Consider the following 15,294-nt stretch of genomic DNA (forward strand, 5'->3'; position numbering starts at 1 on the left):
TGAAAATCCAGAGCATGAGAACACAAGCCACGGTGAATAAGGGAGGGGGTGAGAAGAGCAAAGTAGCACATGTGTGATAGGAGAAAGAATCAGTGGCAGTAGTAGTTTACAAAGGTGACAAGAAATGAATACAAAAATAACAGAGGAAATGAAATACTGTAATGAGTTAAAACTGGCATGACTAACTCATTAGTGGCAATAAATGGCAGGATGGCATGAATAATAGAAGACGGTAAATGGGAACCACATTTTTAAAATAGAAGAATTAATAAAGTGATATAAAGAAATGGAATTGACTTAATAAAGTGATAACAAATCATAAATATGTATCAATAACTGTATGCTGGAGAGCTTGTCCTGCTCCTTTGGGACTGATCCCCAAGGTTTAAGAAGAGCTCAGTGCTATCCACATCTTGAGGGATTCACTCACTAACTTGCGTTTGGGCCCTTTCTCCGTTAAAGTCAGTCTCCTGTTGTTCGTGTTTAAACTGCATGATGTTAGGTAATCCTGTGTTTTGAAATATGACATTCTATTTGACAGTAGCCAAATAAAATGGATGGTAGAGCCAGTGTAGAGTCTTGAGAAAGAAATACATGAAAACAATTTTTGGGGGTGGAGGAAGGGACTGAAAGCTAACTCTCCAGACACAAGCATACATGGGCTGGAGAAGTTAAGAAAAGGGATTATAGTTGAGTACAGTCCAGAGTATGTGGTTACTAAGCAACAGGACTTTAAACTCGGTGTAGAAAGACAGCACATTGACACACCTCCTTTTCTCTCTTTCTAAGGAGGCAGTTTGCATTTGCATCTTTTTACTAGCAAAAGAAGTTCTGTTCTTCAAGGAAAGGCTTCTTTCAGGGTATGTTATGCTTTTTTCTTCATTCAATTCTTATATTTATGCCAAGAAAGGGAGATGTCCTTTATGTGTTTATTGTACGAGGGAAATGGAGGGGGAATAGGCAATGAACAGTCTACATTCAACTCTGAAGTGGAGTATCAATGTATTTATCAAATGTACTTCTGTTGCTAATTTCATTCATTCAGTTGCATGTTTATGAGATTTTAGTACTTCTCTTCCAAGCTTAGGGCCCAAACTTGCAGCCCTTACTCACATGTAAACCCACTGAAACTAGTGGAACTATTCACATGAGTAAAGGCTTCAGCATCAGCCCCGAAGATTGGAGATGTCTGACAAAGTAAAAGTAGATGTCTGACAAAGAAAGCAGCTTACTATACCAGAGAAAGTGTCTTTTATATACTCATTCTGAGAGAGAGAGAGATTCTCTCATCACCCCATTTCTGAACATAGAGAAGGGAGGTGGGTCCTACACTTTGCCACTAGATTCTCCTTAACTAAAATAATCAGTAATATTAATTATGAGAGTTACAGATATTGTTAAAGATATCTGAGTTTGTAGCATGAGCAAAATAAATGTCTCTTTTTATTCTGAAAGTTCCCTTTCAAAATTTGTATTTAAAACAGAAAAAAAAAATATGCAATCAAAGTTAAAAGTGACACGATTGACAGAAGCCAAGAAACTCAGACTTAATCCTGGCAGCCTGTTTTCCTAAGTCCTGGCCATTGGCACATACCTTTTTCACCAAGCCACAATTTACGTGCAGCCTGTCAGCATGAATTCTGAATTTCCTTTCTTGTATCAGTTTTGTCATAATCTTAATGTCATTTTGAGGCCAGATTTTCAAAGAGCTTGAGTGTATCTGTGAAAATTCATGTTCCCCTATCTTGCTGCAAAAACCATAAGTTGGAGTGCACCGACTGTCATTTGTACACACAAACCGGGGCACATCTACGTGCATGTTCAAATGCAGATCTTTGTGTATTCAACAGGTCAACTCTTTTGCAGTTGCACCCTCCCTTGCATTTCATTTAAGAACAATTGTTTTTAAAAGGTGATAAGATTAATGTTACATAACTGAAAAAAAATAATTTCCAGTCTATTGTATAGATCTACACTTTTAAAATTCCCAGATGGTTTACTTGATAAATAGTTATTTCAGTATATCTACATCTCCACACAAACATGTTTTAGGCCCTGCTCCTATAAAGTGCTCCATGCAGTCAGACCCCTGCCGCCAAGCAGAGACCCATTGACTTTGTATGGCTGCAGGCGTCTACCTGTGTGGAGCTCCTTCCAGGATCAAGGCCTTAGACTTGAAACAATATTTCCTGAATACATATTTAAGATACCTGTTATATATCTGTGAAAAAGGCATAATAAAAACCCTATTTGGTGAAGTTTGCTTGTGTACACACAGGGTGATAGTCACTTCTCAAAATGACACTGGCTGCCATTTTTACATTTTTATCCACATAGTAAACCAAAGAAAAGTCATTACAGATAATACGCCACAAGAAGTTGCTGAAGCTAGTGTGGAGCAATACGAACATGAATGTGTCAAAAATTGATAAACTGAATTTTTTTGAACTTCATATAATTTTTAACACAGCTAAAACATTTTAAAAATTAATTATGCAACATTTTGTTGCTGTTCCTAAGGCGGTGGTTTCTATGTTAACTGGATAGGATTTTCAGCGTCTCGCAATGAAAACAATAATGTTACCTTAATCATATTGCAGAAAATACTAATACTTTTCATTCCCACTTTCTGTTGGCATAATCACATTCTCATCCTTCTAGGAACAAAGGGAGAAAATGCCGCTGCCGGTAACCCTGGAGCCAGGACCCATATATTTCTTTGACCAGGTATTTCCTTTCATCTTTAGCACAGTATTGTTTCTTTTCCCCCCAGCATTTACATGTTTAATCCAAAATATATATTTTGTTTTAGCTGAAATCTAGAACAAAAGAACGGGGCAAGAAACTACCAGGAGAACTAGCCACTGATTTCAATTCACTCACCACAAATTCTCATCCCACGGGCTTTATTCCCAGGTAAGGGAGTTCATATGATGCTGGTGGCAATACATGTGATTCAGTTTCCACCAATTAGTAGTTGAGAAGAAAATTTTCAAAGGCAGAAATGGGTGTAAAACACCCAACTTCCCTGGATTCCCATTTGTGCCTTTGAGAAATCTCCCTTTGAGTTTGTTTCAATATGATTAATTGTTTTTAACTTAAAAACAATCTAAAAAAACTGCCAGTAATGGCCAATGATAACCTAAAATTTACTTAAAGTAAAAAGAAAATGAGTTTGCACCTAAAATCTTTAATGGTTACAATTCAGCTCTGCAAATTTAGGAAACGTTCTCCTAAGTACCCCAGAGAAACACACTATATGATGATTGCAAGCTCTTCAGGGAAGAGACTGTTTCTTACTCCAGCTTTACACAGTAGCTAGCAGCAAGTGGCCACAGGCTTGGCTGGGATATTCAGGCACTACCATAATACAAATAGCAGATAATAATGACGACAAAAATATTCCTGCCCTATGGACCTTACAATGACATTGAGAAGCAGCGTGGAATGATGGATAGTTCACAGCAGTGGTTCTCAACCAGGGCTTCGGGGCCCCCTGGGGGAGGGGGGACCGGGAGCAGGTTTCAGGGGGTCTGACTTGCTGGGGCCCAGAGCCTAAAGACAGAGTCCCACTGCATGGGGCTGAAGCCTGGGGCCCTGAACCCTGCCACCTGAGGCTGAAGCAGGAGTCTGAACAACTTAGCTTCACAGTGCCCCCTCTGGCATGGGGCCCTGGGCAATTTCCCAGCTTGCTACCCCTTAACGCCAGTCCTGGCTTTTATATTTAGAAAACCAGTTATTGTGGCACAGGTGGGCCGTGGAGATTTATAGCATGTTTGGGGAGGCCTCCAAAAGAAACAGGTTGAGAACCCCTGGTTTAGAGGACTGAAACCTAGGAACCCCTAAATTCTAATTCCTGGTTCTGTGATTAATTTCCTATGTGACCGTGAACAAGTCCTTTAACTTCTCTGTGTCTCAGTTCCCCAATCTGTAAAATGGAAACAGCACTGACCTGAATTGTAGGGGTATTGTTCACATAGGTGCCTACTTTCTGACGTTTGCGGGGGGGGGTTCCCCCAGCTCCATCCCACCCCACCCCTTCTCCCAAGGCCCCAACCCCACCCTGCCTCTTCCTCTTCCCTTCTGGGAGGGAGAGGGAGGAAGTGATCGGCAGGTGGGAGGTGCTGGGGGTAGGGGGAGGTGTTGATAAGAAGAATGCCGGTGGATGCTCAGCACCCACCATTTCTTTTATGTGGGTGCTCCAGGGCTGGAGCACGCTGGAGTCAGTACCTATGATTGTTCAGATTAATGACCTAGCGCTAGGTCTTGTAACCGGATCTATGTGAGTTGTCACTGGCAACCCACTGAAGTGACTGGGGTGTCACTTCCACAGGTCCAGTTGCAGGATCTGGCCCTACATGTGTGCATGGCTCTTTTTGTAAATATAAAGCACTATGGTAATGCACATAATAAATAATAAAAATACATGGTACAATTTGCTAAATATAATGATTATCTTTAGTCAGTGTCAAGCTATCAGAAGGATTATTTTAAATCATTCCTTACCATCCTGGATGCAACATGCAGGAGGTGACAGGAGCACTTTCAAAGTGTACTTTTATTATGGTGTGCGTCCATTAGGTCAAACCAGTATAATGTGGTGCCCCTTGATGGGATAGCTACTGATCTCATAAAACAAACAGATTTCTGCTCTGACTACTCATGACCTGGGAGACCTCCAAGGAAAGCCCAGGTGTTACAGGAAGTGGGGTAGATGATTCAACAGGTGGCCCTTTCCCTCCAAGTGATTATTGAGCGATGCTCCGCTATTTATTTCTAAAAGGTGAAATCACTACCAATTTGCTGATGCTTAAACAAGTACAGATGCTTCCTTAATTTGCATGGCACTATCTGAATTTCATAAAGTCTCATCTGCTGTCTGATTCACTAGGAGGCAATAAATATCAGCATGGTTCCTTAGGGGAGAGGTGTAAATATTTTGAAAGATGTGAATTAGTTTTTGCTGGTGGATTCTTTAGGCAAGGTGCATCACATAAATATTTGTTTTGATTTTTAAAACTGATATTTTTCCTGCAGAGAGATGGACACACCTGCCTGGAGAACCCTATTAGTTGGCACAAATTAATGGGAAATCTCCAGCATTAGCATGCTAATGAGCTCCTTATCAGTTTAGTGCGCCTTTACAAGTCACTTTATACCTTGTAAGTGATTTATGAAATTCTTTTTGAATGATGCTTCACTGCCTTGCTACAGATCTCAGTAGTGGCCATTAACTTTATGGCACTCCAGACCCCCTTGGAATTATTGGCTATAAGCGGTAAGGTTGCAAGAGTTAAAGGTGAATTGGAAAGAAATAAAATGGTCATATGCCTTTTAAAAAATACTTCTTTATTAAATATAAAGTTACAAAAGGTTGGATAGGGATGGTAATTTCAAAAAGACGGGGTAGATGGCTAATTGGTTTTAGCATTGGAAATTCGGGTTTTGTCGGTCCTGGAAGACTCTATGGTGAACAGAGAACTAGTGAAATGTTGACATCACAAGAGTCACGAGAGTAAAAGTTGAGCAACGGAGAGGGAAAGAGATTTTTAGTCAGAGGATACATTTTTCAGAAACACCAAAGTGACTTAGGAGGCTATTTGCTTTCAGTGAGACTGAAGCTCTTTAGCACCTAAGTCATTTTTGAAAAAGGGATTCAGGTTCCAAAATCACTTTGGTAGTGCTGACAATTTTACCCAGGTTGTTTAAGGCCTTGGCAAACATGTACGCTCACGATTAGCTTTAAGTATGTGAGACATTCCCATTGAAACTAATCATGCTTGAAATTAAGCACCTGCAAAAGTTTGCAGGACTGGGTTTAAAACCTTCTTTGTTAATACCTATTCTGAATAAAAGACATCTTTGGTAAAGATTGAACACCTCCACCCCTTCAACTAAGGTGTGAGAGTTCAAAACAAGTATGCTCCAATACCTCCCACAACCAGGGAAGAGCAGAATTGATATTTCTCATACATATTTCTAAAGTGAAAAAAACAAACAACCTGTGAAGCCCTCTTTGGACATCCAAAGCCCAGTTTAATGGAAGTCACCCTTAAAAAGCAGAACCTTGAACTTATTTGATATTAATTTTATTTATGAGAGAGGAAATCGTTTACGAAAACAATGACCGTGTTGTGTCATTATTAAGAGGGGCAGACATAGTTGTTGTAAGTGAATTTATTTTAAGTGATCCAAAGCATACTGAAGTCTATAGAAAGTCTTTCAGCTGCTGCTATAGCTGTGTTAAGTTTCACCATACAGCCTTGTCAGTGTTTCAGCTTGACCTAGAAGCACCGCTTCTGGGGGTGACAAATTAGCGCAGTGTCCATATCGATTCAATCATTGGCCTGTCTGCTGAGGCTGTAGGCAGGAATGTTCGCTTCAAGGTGGACATCTTTCTGCTGTATATACTCCCTGGTTATATTATTTAACAAAAATAATTGTTACTTAAAAGGTATAATATCTTTTCCCCAGCCTGGTCAAATGCAGGAATCCTGGTTGTACAGCAGAACATGTGGAAGGAAATGAAGACAGTTTCTTAAAAGATGATACAGCAAGAAGAGAGAAATATCCATTTCTGCCTCAGATATCTGGCTCTTCCCTATGCAAAACTAGCAGTGAAGTTCCCAGCTCAAAGCCCTCTCAAATGCCTTCAATCCTTCCAGCAGATGAAGAAATACAGCCGAGCCTGTTGGATGAATATAAGTACATGGCTCCCACCATCTTACATGAACTTGGAGAAATATTGCAGCTCTTTGCTAGCTATGACATTATTTTCCCTCAGGGAATTGTAAATCTCCTGAACGACAGCTGGAAGGAGCTCACTGAAGGTGCTGATTACAGTAAAAGGCACCAGCAGTCCCTGAGGTACAAAAGCATAAGATCAGGGAAAGGCCAAGCATCAGAAGATTGTGACAAGATGGCACCGGGGTCTGAATATATGGATCATGAAATGACTCAATGTGCAAAAAGTCAGTGCAAGAAGAGTGTTTTACCTGCGGATTGTGCAAAGGAAAAAAGGAATCCTGAAATGGCACCAAATAAGCCTGTAGGAGACAAAGGCAAGTAGAATGTGCAACTGTGTTTTGCTCTAATATTTAGGTTAGAGAAGGTGGCCACACTGGCGCAGCTAGAAAAAAGAAAATTCTTCATGTTAGGCTAGAGTGCCTGTTGGCTGTGCAGGGATGTGTTATGACTCACTGAGAAATATTGCTTTAGAACATTGCGAAATAGCCTTGCGGCTAAAGTTAGAGGTACAAACACTTAGTGTAACAATGACAGCGAAACTAGGCAATGTTTCAAACCATTCATCAAAGCACTTACTGTTTCCCATTTCAAGGTGAGTGAAACAGCAATGAAATATTGGGCCAAGAAAGTTCATCGGTATCACAATAATTAGTGCCGAGCCATTGGTCTTGGACAAGTCTTGTTCAGCTCTTTGTATAAAATTGCAGTCTTTCTGCTTAAAAGAGAAAATCTTTTTTAAGAAATTGGCTTGCCCCATGTTTACAAGCACTCTGTTTCCCTTTTCCTCTTGTTTAGCTCCTGTTACACAACATGATATCCACTTACCTGTCACAATCAGTTTCTCACTGTCATCTAAACTGTCTGAGGAAAGAGGTAAGGTGCTCTGCATACAGAAGGCTAAAATCCCACAGTGAGTAGATATTTTTGGAGGAAACTGTACACCTGTATCTTTGGTGTTAAGTGTTTGTGACAAGCTGGTCAGAACAGCAGTAAAACAGGCAAGGGATTCTGCATGCTTGAATTGAGTTAAAGCCCCGGTGTGGGTGAGGTTTGTTATAGAAGAACAGAAAATTTCTGCTCTCCTACAAAACATTAAACAGAAGGCTTGTCACAGCCATTGACACTGCCTCAGATCAAACCCTCACTTCCACTGTCATACAAATCAAGACCCAACAAGCCACCTAGATCACACTCTGCCCTAGCTCCATGCCTGCAGGTTTAGATACCCAAACCCTCCACAATAAGTTGCCCACTGCCAATGAGACTCATCAGCCTTCCTTTGAGAAGCACTTGCAGATCCACTTATCTCTGTTGGCAGAAAGCAGGACAGTTCACTGTTTTGGGACGAGTTTTTAACCCTCTTTCTGCTAAAACCTGCCTGGTCCTTTACGCGTTCCATAACTTTTTCACTTAAGGGGATCTGTAATGCACTGACTTTAATGTAAATCACAGTAATTTTATGGCCCAATAGCATAATCTGAAGTGAAGCCCTGTTTTACTTTGTATTACTCATTAGACTTCTTTAAAAATGTTGCTCTGTAAAAAAGTGTCATTTTACCCACTTTCTTCCCCTCACCTCCTGTGGAGTTCATCTGGTGGCTTCTTGACAGTGACTCTCTGCATGTGATCCTTACCTTCTGCACTGGGCGAGGCTGAACGAACCAGCTGCAGAGGCTGCACGCTCAGCCTCTAGGACAGGGAGGATCCATAAATATCTATGTTGTGGGGTGGGAAGAATGGGCCCCACTATCCTTTTCCGAAAAGCCCAGAGTCACTAGATATTCTGGCATCACGCATCGTGAACATAAAGGAGTCATCATGATGAGCCAGCAAGGGTTGCACCACCATGGAGTGGCATCCATTTCTGTTATTATGCTCTGGGGGTTAATGAATTGCTGGGTGCACAGAAAGGGCACTTGGTTCCTTGCATAGATAAGCAGCCCACTTACCCAACATTCGCAATGATCTCTGGATCGTCTGCCATCTTGATCGCACACCCCTTCAGCACTTAATATATTGTTCTGAAAACAGTATCTACTGTGGATTTCCCAACCCCATACTAATGCCCAACCAATCAGTAGCTGTCTGGGGTAACCAGCTTCCTCAGGGCAGTCACTACCCTTTTCTGTGGGGAAAGGAACTTCCATTTAGCTGGTCTGTTGCTGCAAGTTTAAGTTCTGCAGCCATCGTTGCTAGAGTACCCCAAACCATTTAATCTCACCATCCAGTGCCTGTAGTTCTGACCCAAAAGCAGCTGTCACCTGGCTAACTTCACCGTGAAGTGGTACACAGAATCAGGGCAGCTGAACTTTGCCAATGAATTCCATCTGTTGCTGGGCTCATTGTCTGGCTGTCTGTAGCTACATACACCTTCCATCACCTCTCCTGGGCCTTCTGGGGCTCTCGGCTATGATTTTACTAGGAGCGCCAGAAGAAAATTGTCTGACCAAACAAAGATTAAACTCTGACCATTCTTCCTGTTCCTGAGAAAATGCTATGGAAATGGCTGAGCGCCTCAGGGAGTTGTGTGTGTTTTATCTCTTCTCTCACAATCCCTTGAGCTCTAATAAGGCCCTTTGCAACTACACCCACAAACTAATGCTGCAAGGAGCTGAGCTGGGAACTGTGCAATAGAGACACAAAGAACAGTGCAGCTGTAGTGGTGGACACCAGATAGAAATGTATCCAAAAAAGAAAAGTAGTATAGAGACTGCCTCGTTGCTGTTCATAGCACTGCACACTACTGATTCAATGGCGTAGATGTGGCTTAGTTCTCCAATGACTTTTTCTAGCTAAAGCTTGGGGTATTGTCTAAGGACTCAACTGGGTGCTGCATCCAGCCCATCTGAGCAGCAGTGCCAGGCTGCTCAGGCTGTGGGGAAAATGAAAGGTGACTGATAAACTTCAGAGGGTTTGGAGTTCAGATAAAGTGCTGAACTGAAGCTTATCTGACTTGTCCAGTCCTTTGAGGCCCTCAGTCTCTATAGATATCTTTGTTCTTTGTTTTTCAACTAAAGGAGTTTGGAAGGCACTTTCCTGCCTACTAACATGGTATTCTGCAAAGTAAATACGCTGATTGAGAACATAAACAACTCCTGAGACGTAATCATTTTTTAAAATAATGTCAGTGAGCCTTACATGGTTATTGCTGAATGCCTTAGAATAGGAATGACGCTTAAATGCAACTCTGTCCTTTGCTATATCTAATTCTGAGCTCTTGTGTTGTTTCTTAAGGTTGGAGTTTCCTGCATTCTGACTCTAAGTCTGAAGATCTTGAATGGAAAGTGCCTTTTGCCTGGGCGGTGGAGAGACTACGACAAGCTCAGATACAAATGTATCAAGCAGGGGTTTCTGTGTCCCTTTATTCATACTGGGGATTAATATATATAGCAATAGTATTAGAAAGTGAAATGATGGGAGATGTTTCAAACAATCTCAACTGAGAGCATTATTTCTCTGAAAATTCTGAGAAACCAACTGAAACTTCACTATTCCTATAAAGGAGTAATCCACTTTTATTTTAATGTTCATCTTCTAATAACAATAACTCCTTCAGCAGAGGCATTTCTTGGGCATTAATGACAGGTCAGGATTCATCTTTTCAGATTATCACTAATCTCCAGCAGCAGTCCTGACAACTTGTTTAGATACATTTTACAATCTTGACTTTTAAATACCACTCTGGGTTTCCACAGCTGTGCCATAAACTCAAGCCTGCTGTCCTTAATCAGGGCCTCAGAAGAACTGCAGGATTATATCCCAAGGGCTGGATTCTCTGGTTCAGCTAGGCCTCTTTGTTTTGCTTACACTTGACACTTCTGTGTTTTACACAGCACAAAGTGTCCTTAAACCCCTGGAGATTCCAGCAGAGTGTTTTTGCTGTTCAGGGGGAATCTTTGCTGGCATAGAACTTGTAGCCTTCTCCTATATCAGCCATCTCCCAATGGCCAGCGTAAAATGGAAGCTGTGAGGTTACAGGGTGGACTGGGAACAGGAGGTATCTGAGCTCTGTTCTGCCCTTCTGCTCCAATTTACATCACGACTGCTGGGTGGCCCTGAGTCAGGGAGCTGCAACTAGCTTCCTGTAGCTGCCACATTTAGACACAGTGGAGAATTGGGGTCTAAATGTTTTAAATAGTAGGTACTAGTTTTATAAGCCAGGCCAGATTTAATGACGAGTTAAGATAATTACTAAATATAAATACTAATTGTTTATAAAACAAACAATTAACTGCTAAAAAAAAGCAGTTAACGAAGGTGTGTGTGTGTGTGTAAATCTGTAACTACAGCACAGTTTCAGTATCTGTTATATATTTTAATATTCCACTCACAATTCAGTATATTGACTATTGTCATATATTATACATCTTTAGATTGAATAAGGCTTGTATATCTTAGATAAAATGATTATTAAGACTAGGTTTATGGGGTTTTAGCAACTAGTGTATGTAATAATTATAATAAATGCTAGGGATTTTAAATTTAAGTGTTTTACAAACACTAATTAATCCTCATGTTGTCATTAAAAGGTTTGTTGTCACTGTTTTATGGATGGGGAAACTGAGGCAAAATTCAAATGACTTACCCAAGCCCCTTCGCGAGTTGGTGTAAAAGCAAAGATTAGAATTTGCTTCTAGTGCTGCACTCAGGTCACTAGACCAATAGCTATAGACCAATCTCCAATAACTATATTTTATATGTTTGCAAAAATGCAAAGTATGAGTTTTCATATTTAATGTTACTCTTATAGGTCTCCTATATATTGATACTTAAGTGATATGTGCAGCTATACTTGTTTATGGTGCAGCTGGTAGAGGGTCTACCCCTTGAGTGCCCCCACCCCCTTGCGAAGTGGGGCCAGCTGACCTGTCCATCTGGCTGCGAAGAGCAACTATGTATGCTGCTCTTCAGCAAACAGGACGGTCTCCCGCACCTGCAGGGCAAAGCATTCCCTTCCATAGGAGCTGAACATGGTTCCTCTGTAGGGTTTGCAGACCCTACTGGCCCATCAACTTGGAACTGAAATCCTGATCCCCATGTTGCAATACATTGTGCTCTCACCAGATTTCTGGCCAAGTGCTATAGCACTTGATGTAATGTTATTGAATGTTTATACTTAGCCTGATCAGCAAAAAGTAATACTGAGCCCTGTTTTGTTACATAACTTTAAATGTAAGAAAACTTGGTTTGGAGACAAGAATACTCCTTAGATGTCTACTAGCTAATGTTTTGGTACCTCTTTTGTAGTGCCTTTCCTTCTTAATGACTTTATTTGTGTAAAGCTTTTGAGATAACATGCTCATTTTAAGATCTTCTCCAAGTGTAATATATAAAAACAACACAAAGATTAGTAAAATAATGTCAAAAGTCTGATTTAAAAGAATGTGGGCTGAAGGCTGGTAGGACTAAAATTTATATCTACTCATTCTGGTTTAGTTTACCCACCCACCCTGGCTGTGATTATCTGCTCTGCTCTTGTGATCAGTTAGAATATTGAAATATACAGAAATCTTGTCAAAAACAAAGAGTACCATTTTTTATTGTTCTTGGTCACAAGATTAAAGTAAGCAAGTAGAGTGAAAGCTAAAATAAGAAGTACATGGAAACTCAACACTGATTTAGTGACTAACAGGCAAGAATGGGGGTCAGGAGATCTGGGAACAGATCCTCAGCAGGGGTAAATTGTCATATCTCCCTTGAGGTCAATGGATCTATGACAATTTATCCCAGCTGAGGATCTGCTCCCTGGCTTCTTTCTAATTCCCTCTCTGCCAACGGCCTGTATGTGATCTTGTGTAAGTAATCTGAGCTCTCTGTCTTTCCCGTATGTGAAATGGGTTTAATAATTAGCTTGTGAGGCTTAATTCATTCAAGTTGGGAAGCTCCTTAGATGGTAGACTACTTAGAAATGCAAAGTATTACTATTAACTGTAAAGAAATCTATCACCCTGGGTTGAAGGGGGAGCTGGGAATCTGGCATTTTATCTTGACCCCACCTACATCTGGCCGGGTTGACAAATTCTTCTGCATCGGAAGGGGGACATAGGAAGGGAAAAGGAAAAAAATAGGGCACATTTTTCTGATACTATAGGTTAGTATTGGAGAAATATAGAAGCAAATCCTATAGCTGTTACTCTGGACAAACATTTTTATATTAGTGGAAGTTTTGCCTGGGTAAGGCTGGTGGGATTTAGCCCTCTGAGAAATTATCATTATTAGAGGTCTGATTTTTTTTTCTCCCGTCTAAACAGAAACGATCAGATATCTAAGCTGAAAGAAGCAGGATTTGACCGACCAGTCATTCTCCGGCATTATGGTGATACTGTTAAAGAAAATATTTCTAAGAAATTTAAGAAGCGGACCTGCAGGACCTTATTTGAGCTGTTGAATGGAAAACCCCAAACACCAGCAATCAAGCAGGCAGACCCAGCATTACGAAAACTACATTATGGGCTGATGGATGGCTCATCTTTGATTTAATATCCTTTAAGTTCATACAGTACAAGTGAGTTATAGCAATGGTTAGAGGGTTTGGAACGGGTTTCAAAAGGCAATACACAAGGATTCAGAAGTTGTTTAGTTGAAGCGTTAAATCATAGGTAAATTTAAAAGAGCAAGACATCATCATTTTGTTTATCTGCTTCTTGGCCTGCACTGAAATAGTAACAGTGATGTGTACAATAACAGAGTCACACCTGGATGGATCAAGTGGACATCTGCCTTGGTGGGCTGGTCCTGGGCCCTCCCATTCCTTCTCCCCACCAAAAACGTGAGCACTATTACCAATGTGGTGAGCTGCTTCTGGACTCTGGGCCCTAATACCTCACTCACTCCTCCCCTGAGTACATGGATTCTACTGCCTGAGTGATCATTGAGGAGGGGTGAGAGGAAGGTCCTGGACCTCTGGTTACATGGAGGTCATGACGAGAGGGAGGGAATATTCACTTGTTAATGATTAGAAGGCAGCCTGCCTGGTGCTGTGTAGCATGAGACCAAAACTCAAAGACTTCCCTTCCCATTTCCCCAGGCCATCAGACCTGGACGTTCACCAGCCAGCCATAAGCCTCTGGGATGGTGAGAGAGATGGAGGAACAGAGGAGCCTACCTCCTTCTCCTAGCTCAGAGTTGGACAGGCTGGAGCAATCCTTTTTACTCACAGCTGCTGATATTCAACTGACTGGTCAATGGGGGGATAAGATGAGGGAAGAGAAACAGGTTGGAGCTCCAAAGTGGGTCTTCTCCTGCCCATCCTTCCCACCTCTTGATGTGGGTGAAGGAGAGGCCTTAAGGCTATGGCACACAAAAGGGTTTGCCTGGTGACTAGTCGAGGAAAGGTCCCTTTTTATGCAGGGGGTTCCGTGTCTTGTTCATGCTGCTGGTGGGGGCGGCTGAGTGTTGGACAAATGCCACTAAGTTCTGAACCGGACTGAATGCTATTTGAGCTGCTAATCAATAACAGGGAGGAGGGCAGGCTGTTGGGGGAGAGTTAAGGAGGAAGAAAGCAGATGTGTGAATGGATCTATAGCTGGAATCAATGGATAGTGCTCCAAATTTTGAGACGCCAAAAAAGGGGGAAGGAAAGTTTCTGAGTAGGGAGCCTAATGGCCTTAACTTTTTCTGTTGCTCTGGTCTGAGGAGAAAACATTGTTCTTCACAGTTACCAGCCAATCCACCTAAACCATCAGGGAAATGTTTTAAAAACTTGCCCCTTTCTCTGTACTGTGTGCATGGGGCGTAGGTAAAACTATAACTCAAAGAAATGTTTCAGAGTAACAGCCGTGTTAGTCTGTATTCGCAAAAAGAAAAGGAGTACTTGTGGCACCTTAGAGACTAACCAATTTATTAGAGCATAAGCTTTCGTGAGCTACAGCTCACTTCCTCAGATGCATATCGTGGAAACTGCAGCAGGCTTTATATATACACAGAGAATATGAAACAATATCTATTCCCACCCCACTGTCCTGCTGGTAATAGCTTAAGAAATGTGTGGCTGTAGGTGAGTTATACCCCATAGGGGGATAAGGCGGAAAAGGTGGATAAAGTATGAGTAGATAAAGGGGCTATAGCCGAGACTGGGATGAGAGTTTTGGACGAAAGGGGCTCAGATAATCAGGTTTTTATTGTAGCTGGGACTCTGTCTGCTTTTTCTGACTACTGTGGAGGTTGGTTGGTTTTAGATGATCACAGGGCAGGAGATCAGAAGCCTTGTCTTCACACACTTTCCTATGTTCATTAGCAACAAATGAAAGGAAATTTAATAGCAAAGGCTTTTCCCCCTCTCCATCATTTTGGGCTGCCATTGCCCTTGTCCCCGTTTTTATAGCTGTACCAGCTGCATGGTTTTCTAATCAGTCAGAGATGTGCTATGAGCAATAGAGCTCTTTTACACCACCAACTCAGAGACATGGAGAATATCCCCTCAGAGGGGCTGCTTTCCACGTATACAAGGCGTACTATTGCTTCCCTCTCCAGGTCTCCCACAGGGTGATTCGAGTCAATAAACCATATGAATAGTAGTAGTGAATTGCTCAGTGAAAATAAATTAAT

The 15,294-nt window shown here is 41.5% G+C and overlaps 1 protein-coding gene across 1 annotated transcript; it reads left to right on the forward strand.

Annotated features, from left to right (window-relative positions):
- The first annotated feature begins 796 nt into the window (after nucleotides 1-796).
- LOC140909160 (uncharacterized) lies at nucleotides 797-13,227 on the forward strand. The gene is made up of 7 exons (XM_073337858.2): nucleotides 797-860; nucleotides 2,662-2,727; nucleotides 2,813-2,916; nucleotides 6,475-7,061; nucleotides 7,543-7,620; nucleotides 9,982-10,081; nucleotides 12,999-13,227. The coding sequence occupies exons 2-7, from the start codon at nucleotides 2,677-2,679 to the stop codon at nucleotides 13,225-13,227; spliced, it is 1,149 nt and encodes a 382-aa protein (XP_073193959.1). The 5' UTR covers nucleotides 797-860; nucleotides 2,662-2,676.
- The last annotated feature ends 2,067 nt before the right edge of the window (nucleotides 13,228-15,294 follow it).

The sequence above is a fragment of the Lepidochelys kempii genome, chromosome 1 (genome assembly GCF_965140285.1).
Source record: "Lepidochelys kempii isolate rLepKem1 chromosome 1, rLepKem1.hap1, whole genome shotgun sequence".
NCBI classification, from domain to species: Eukaryota; Metazoa; Chordata; order Testudines; family Cheloniidae; genus Lepidochelys; species Lepidochelys kempii.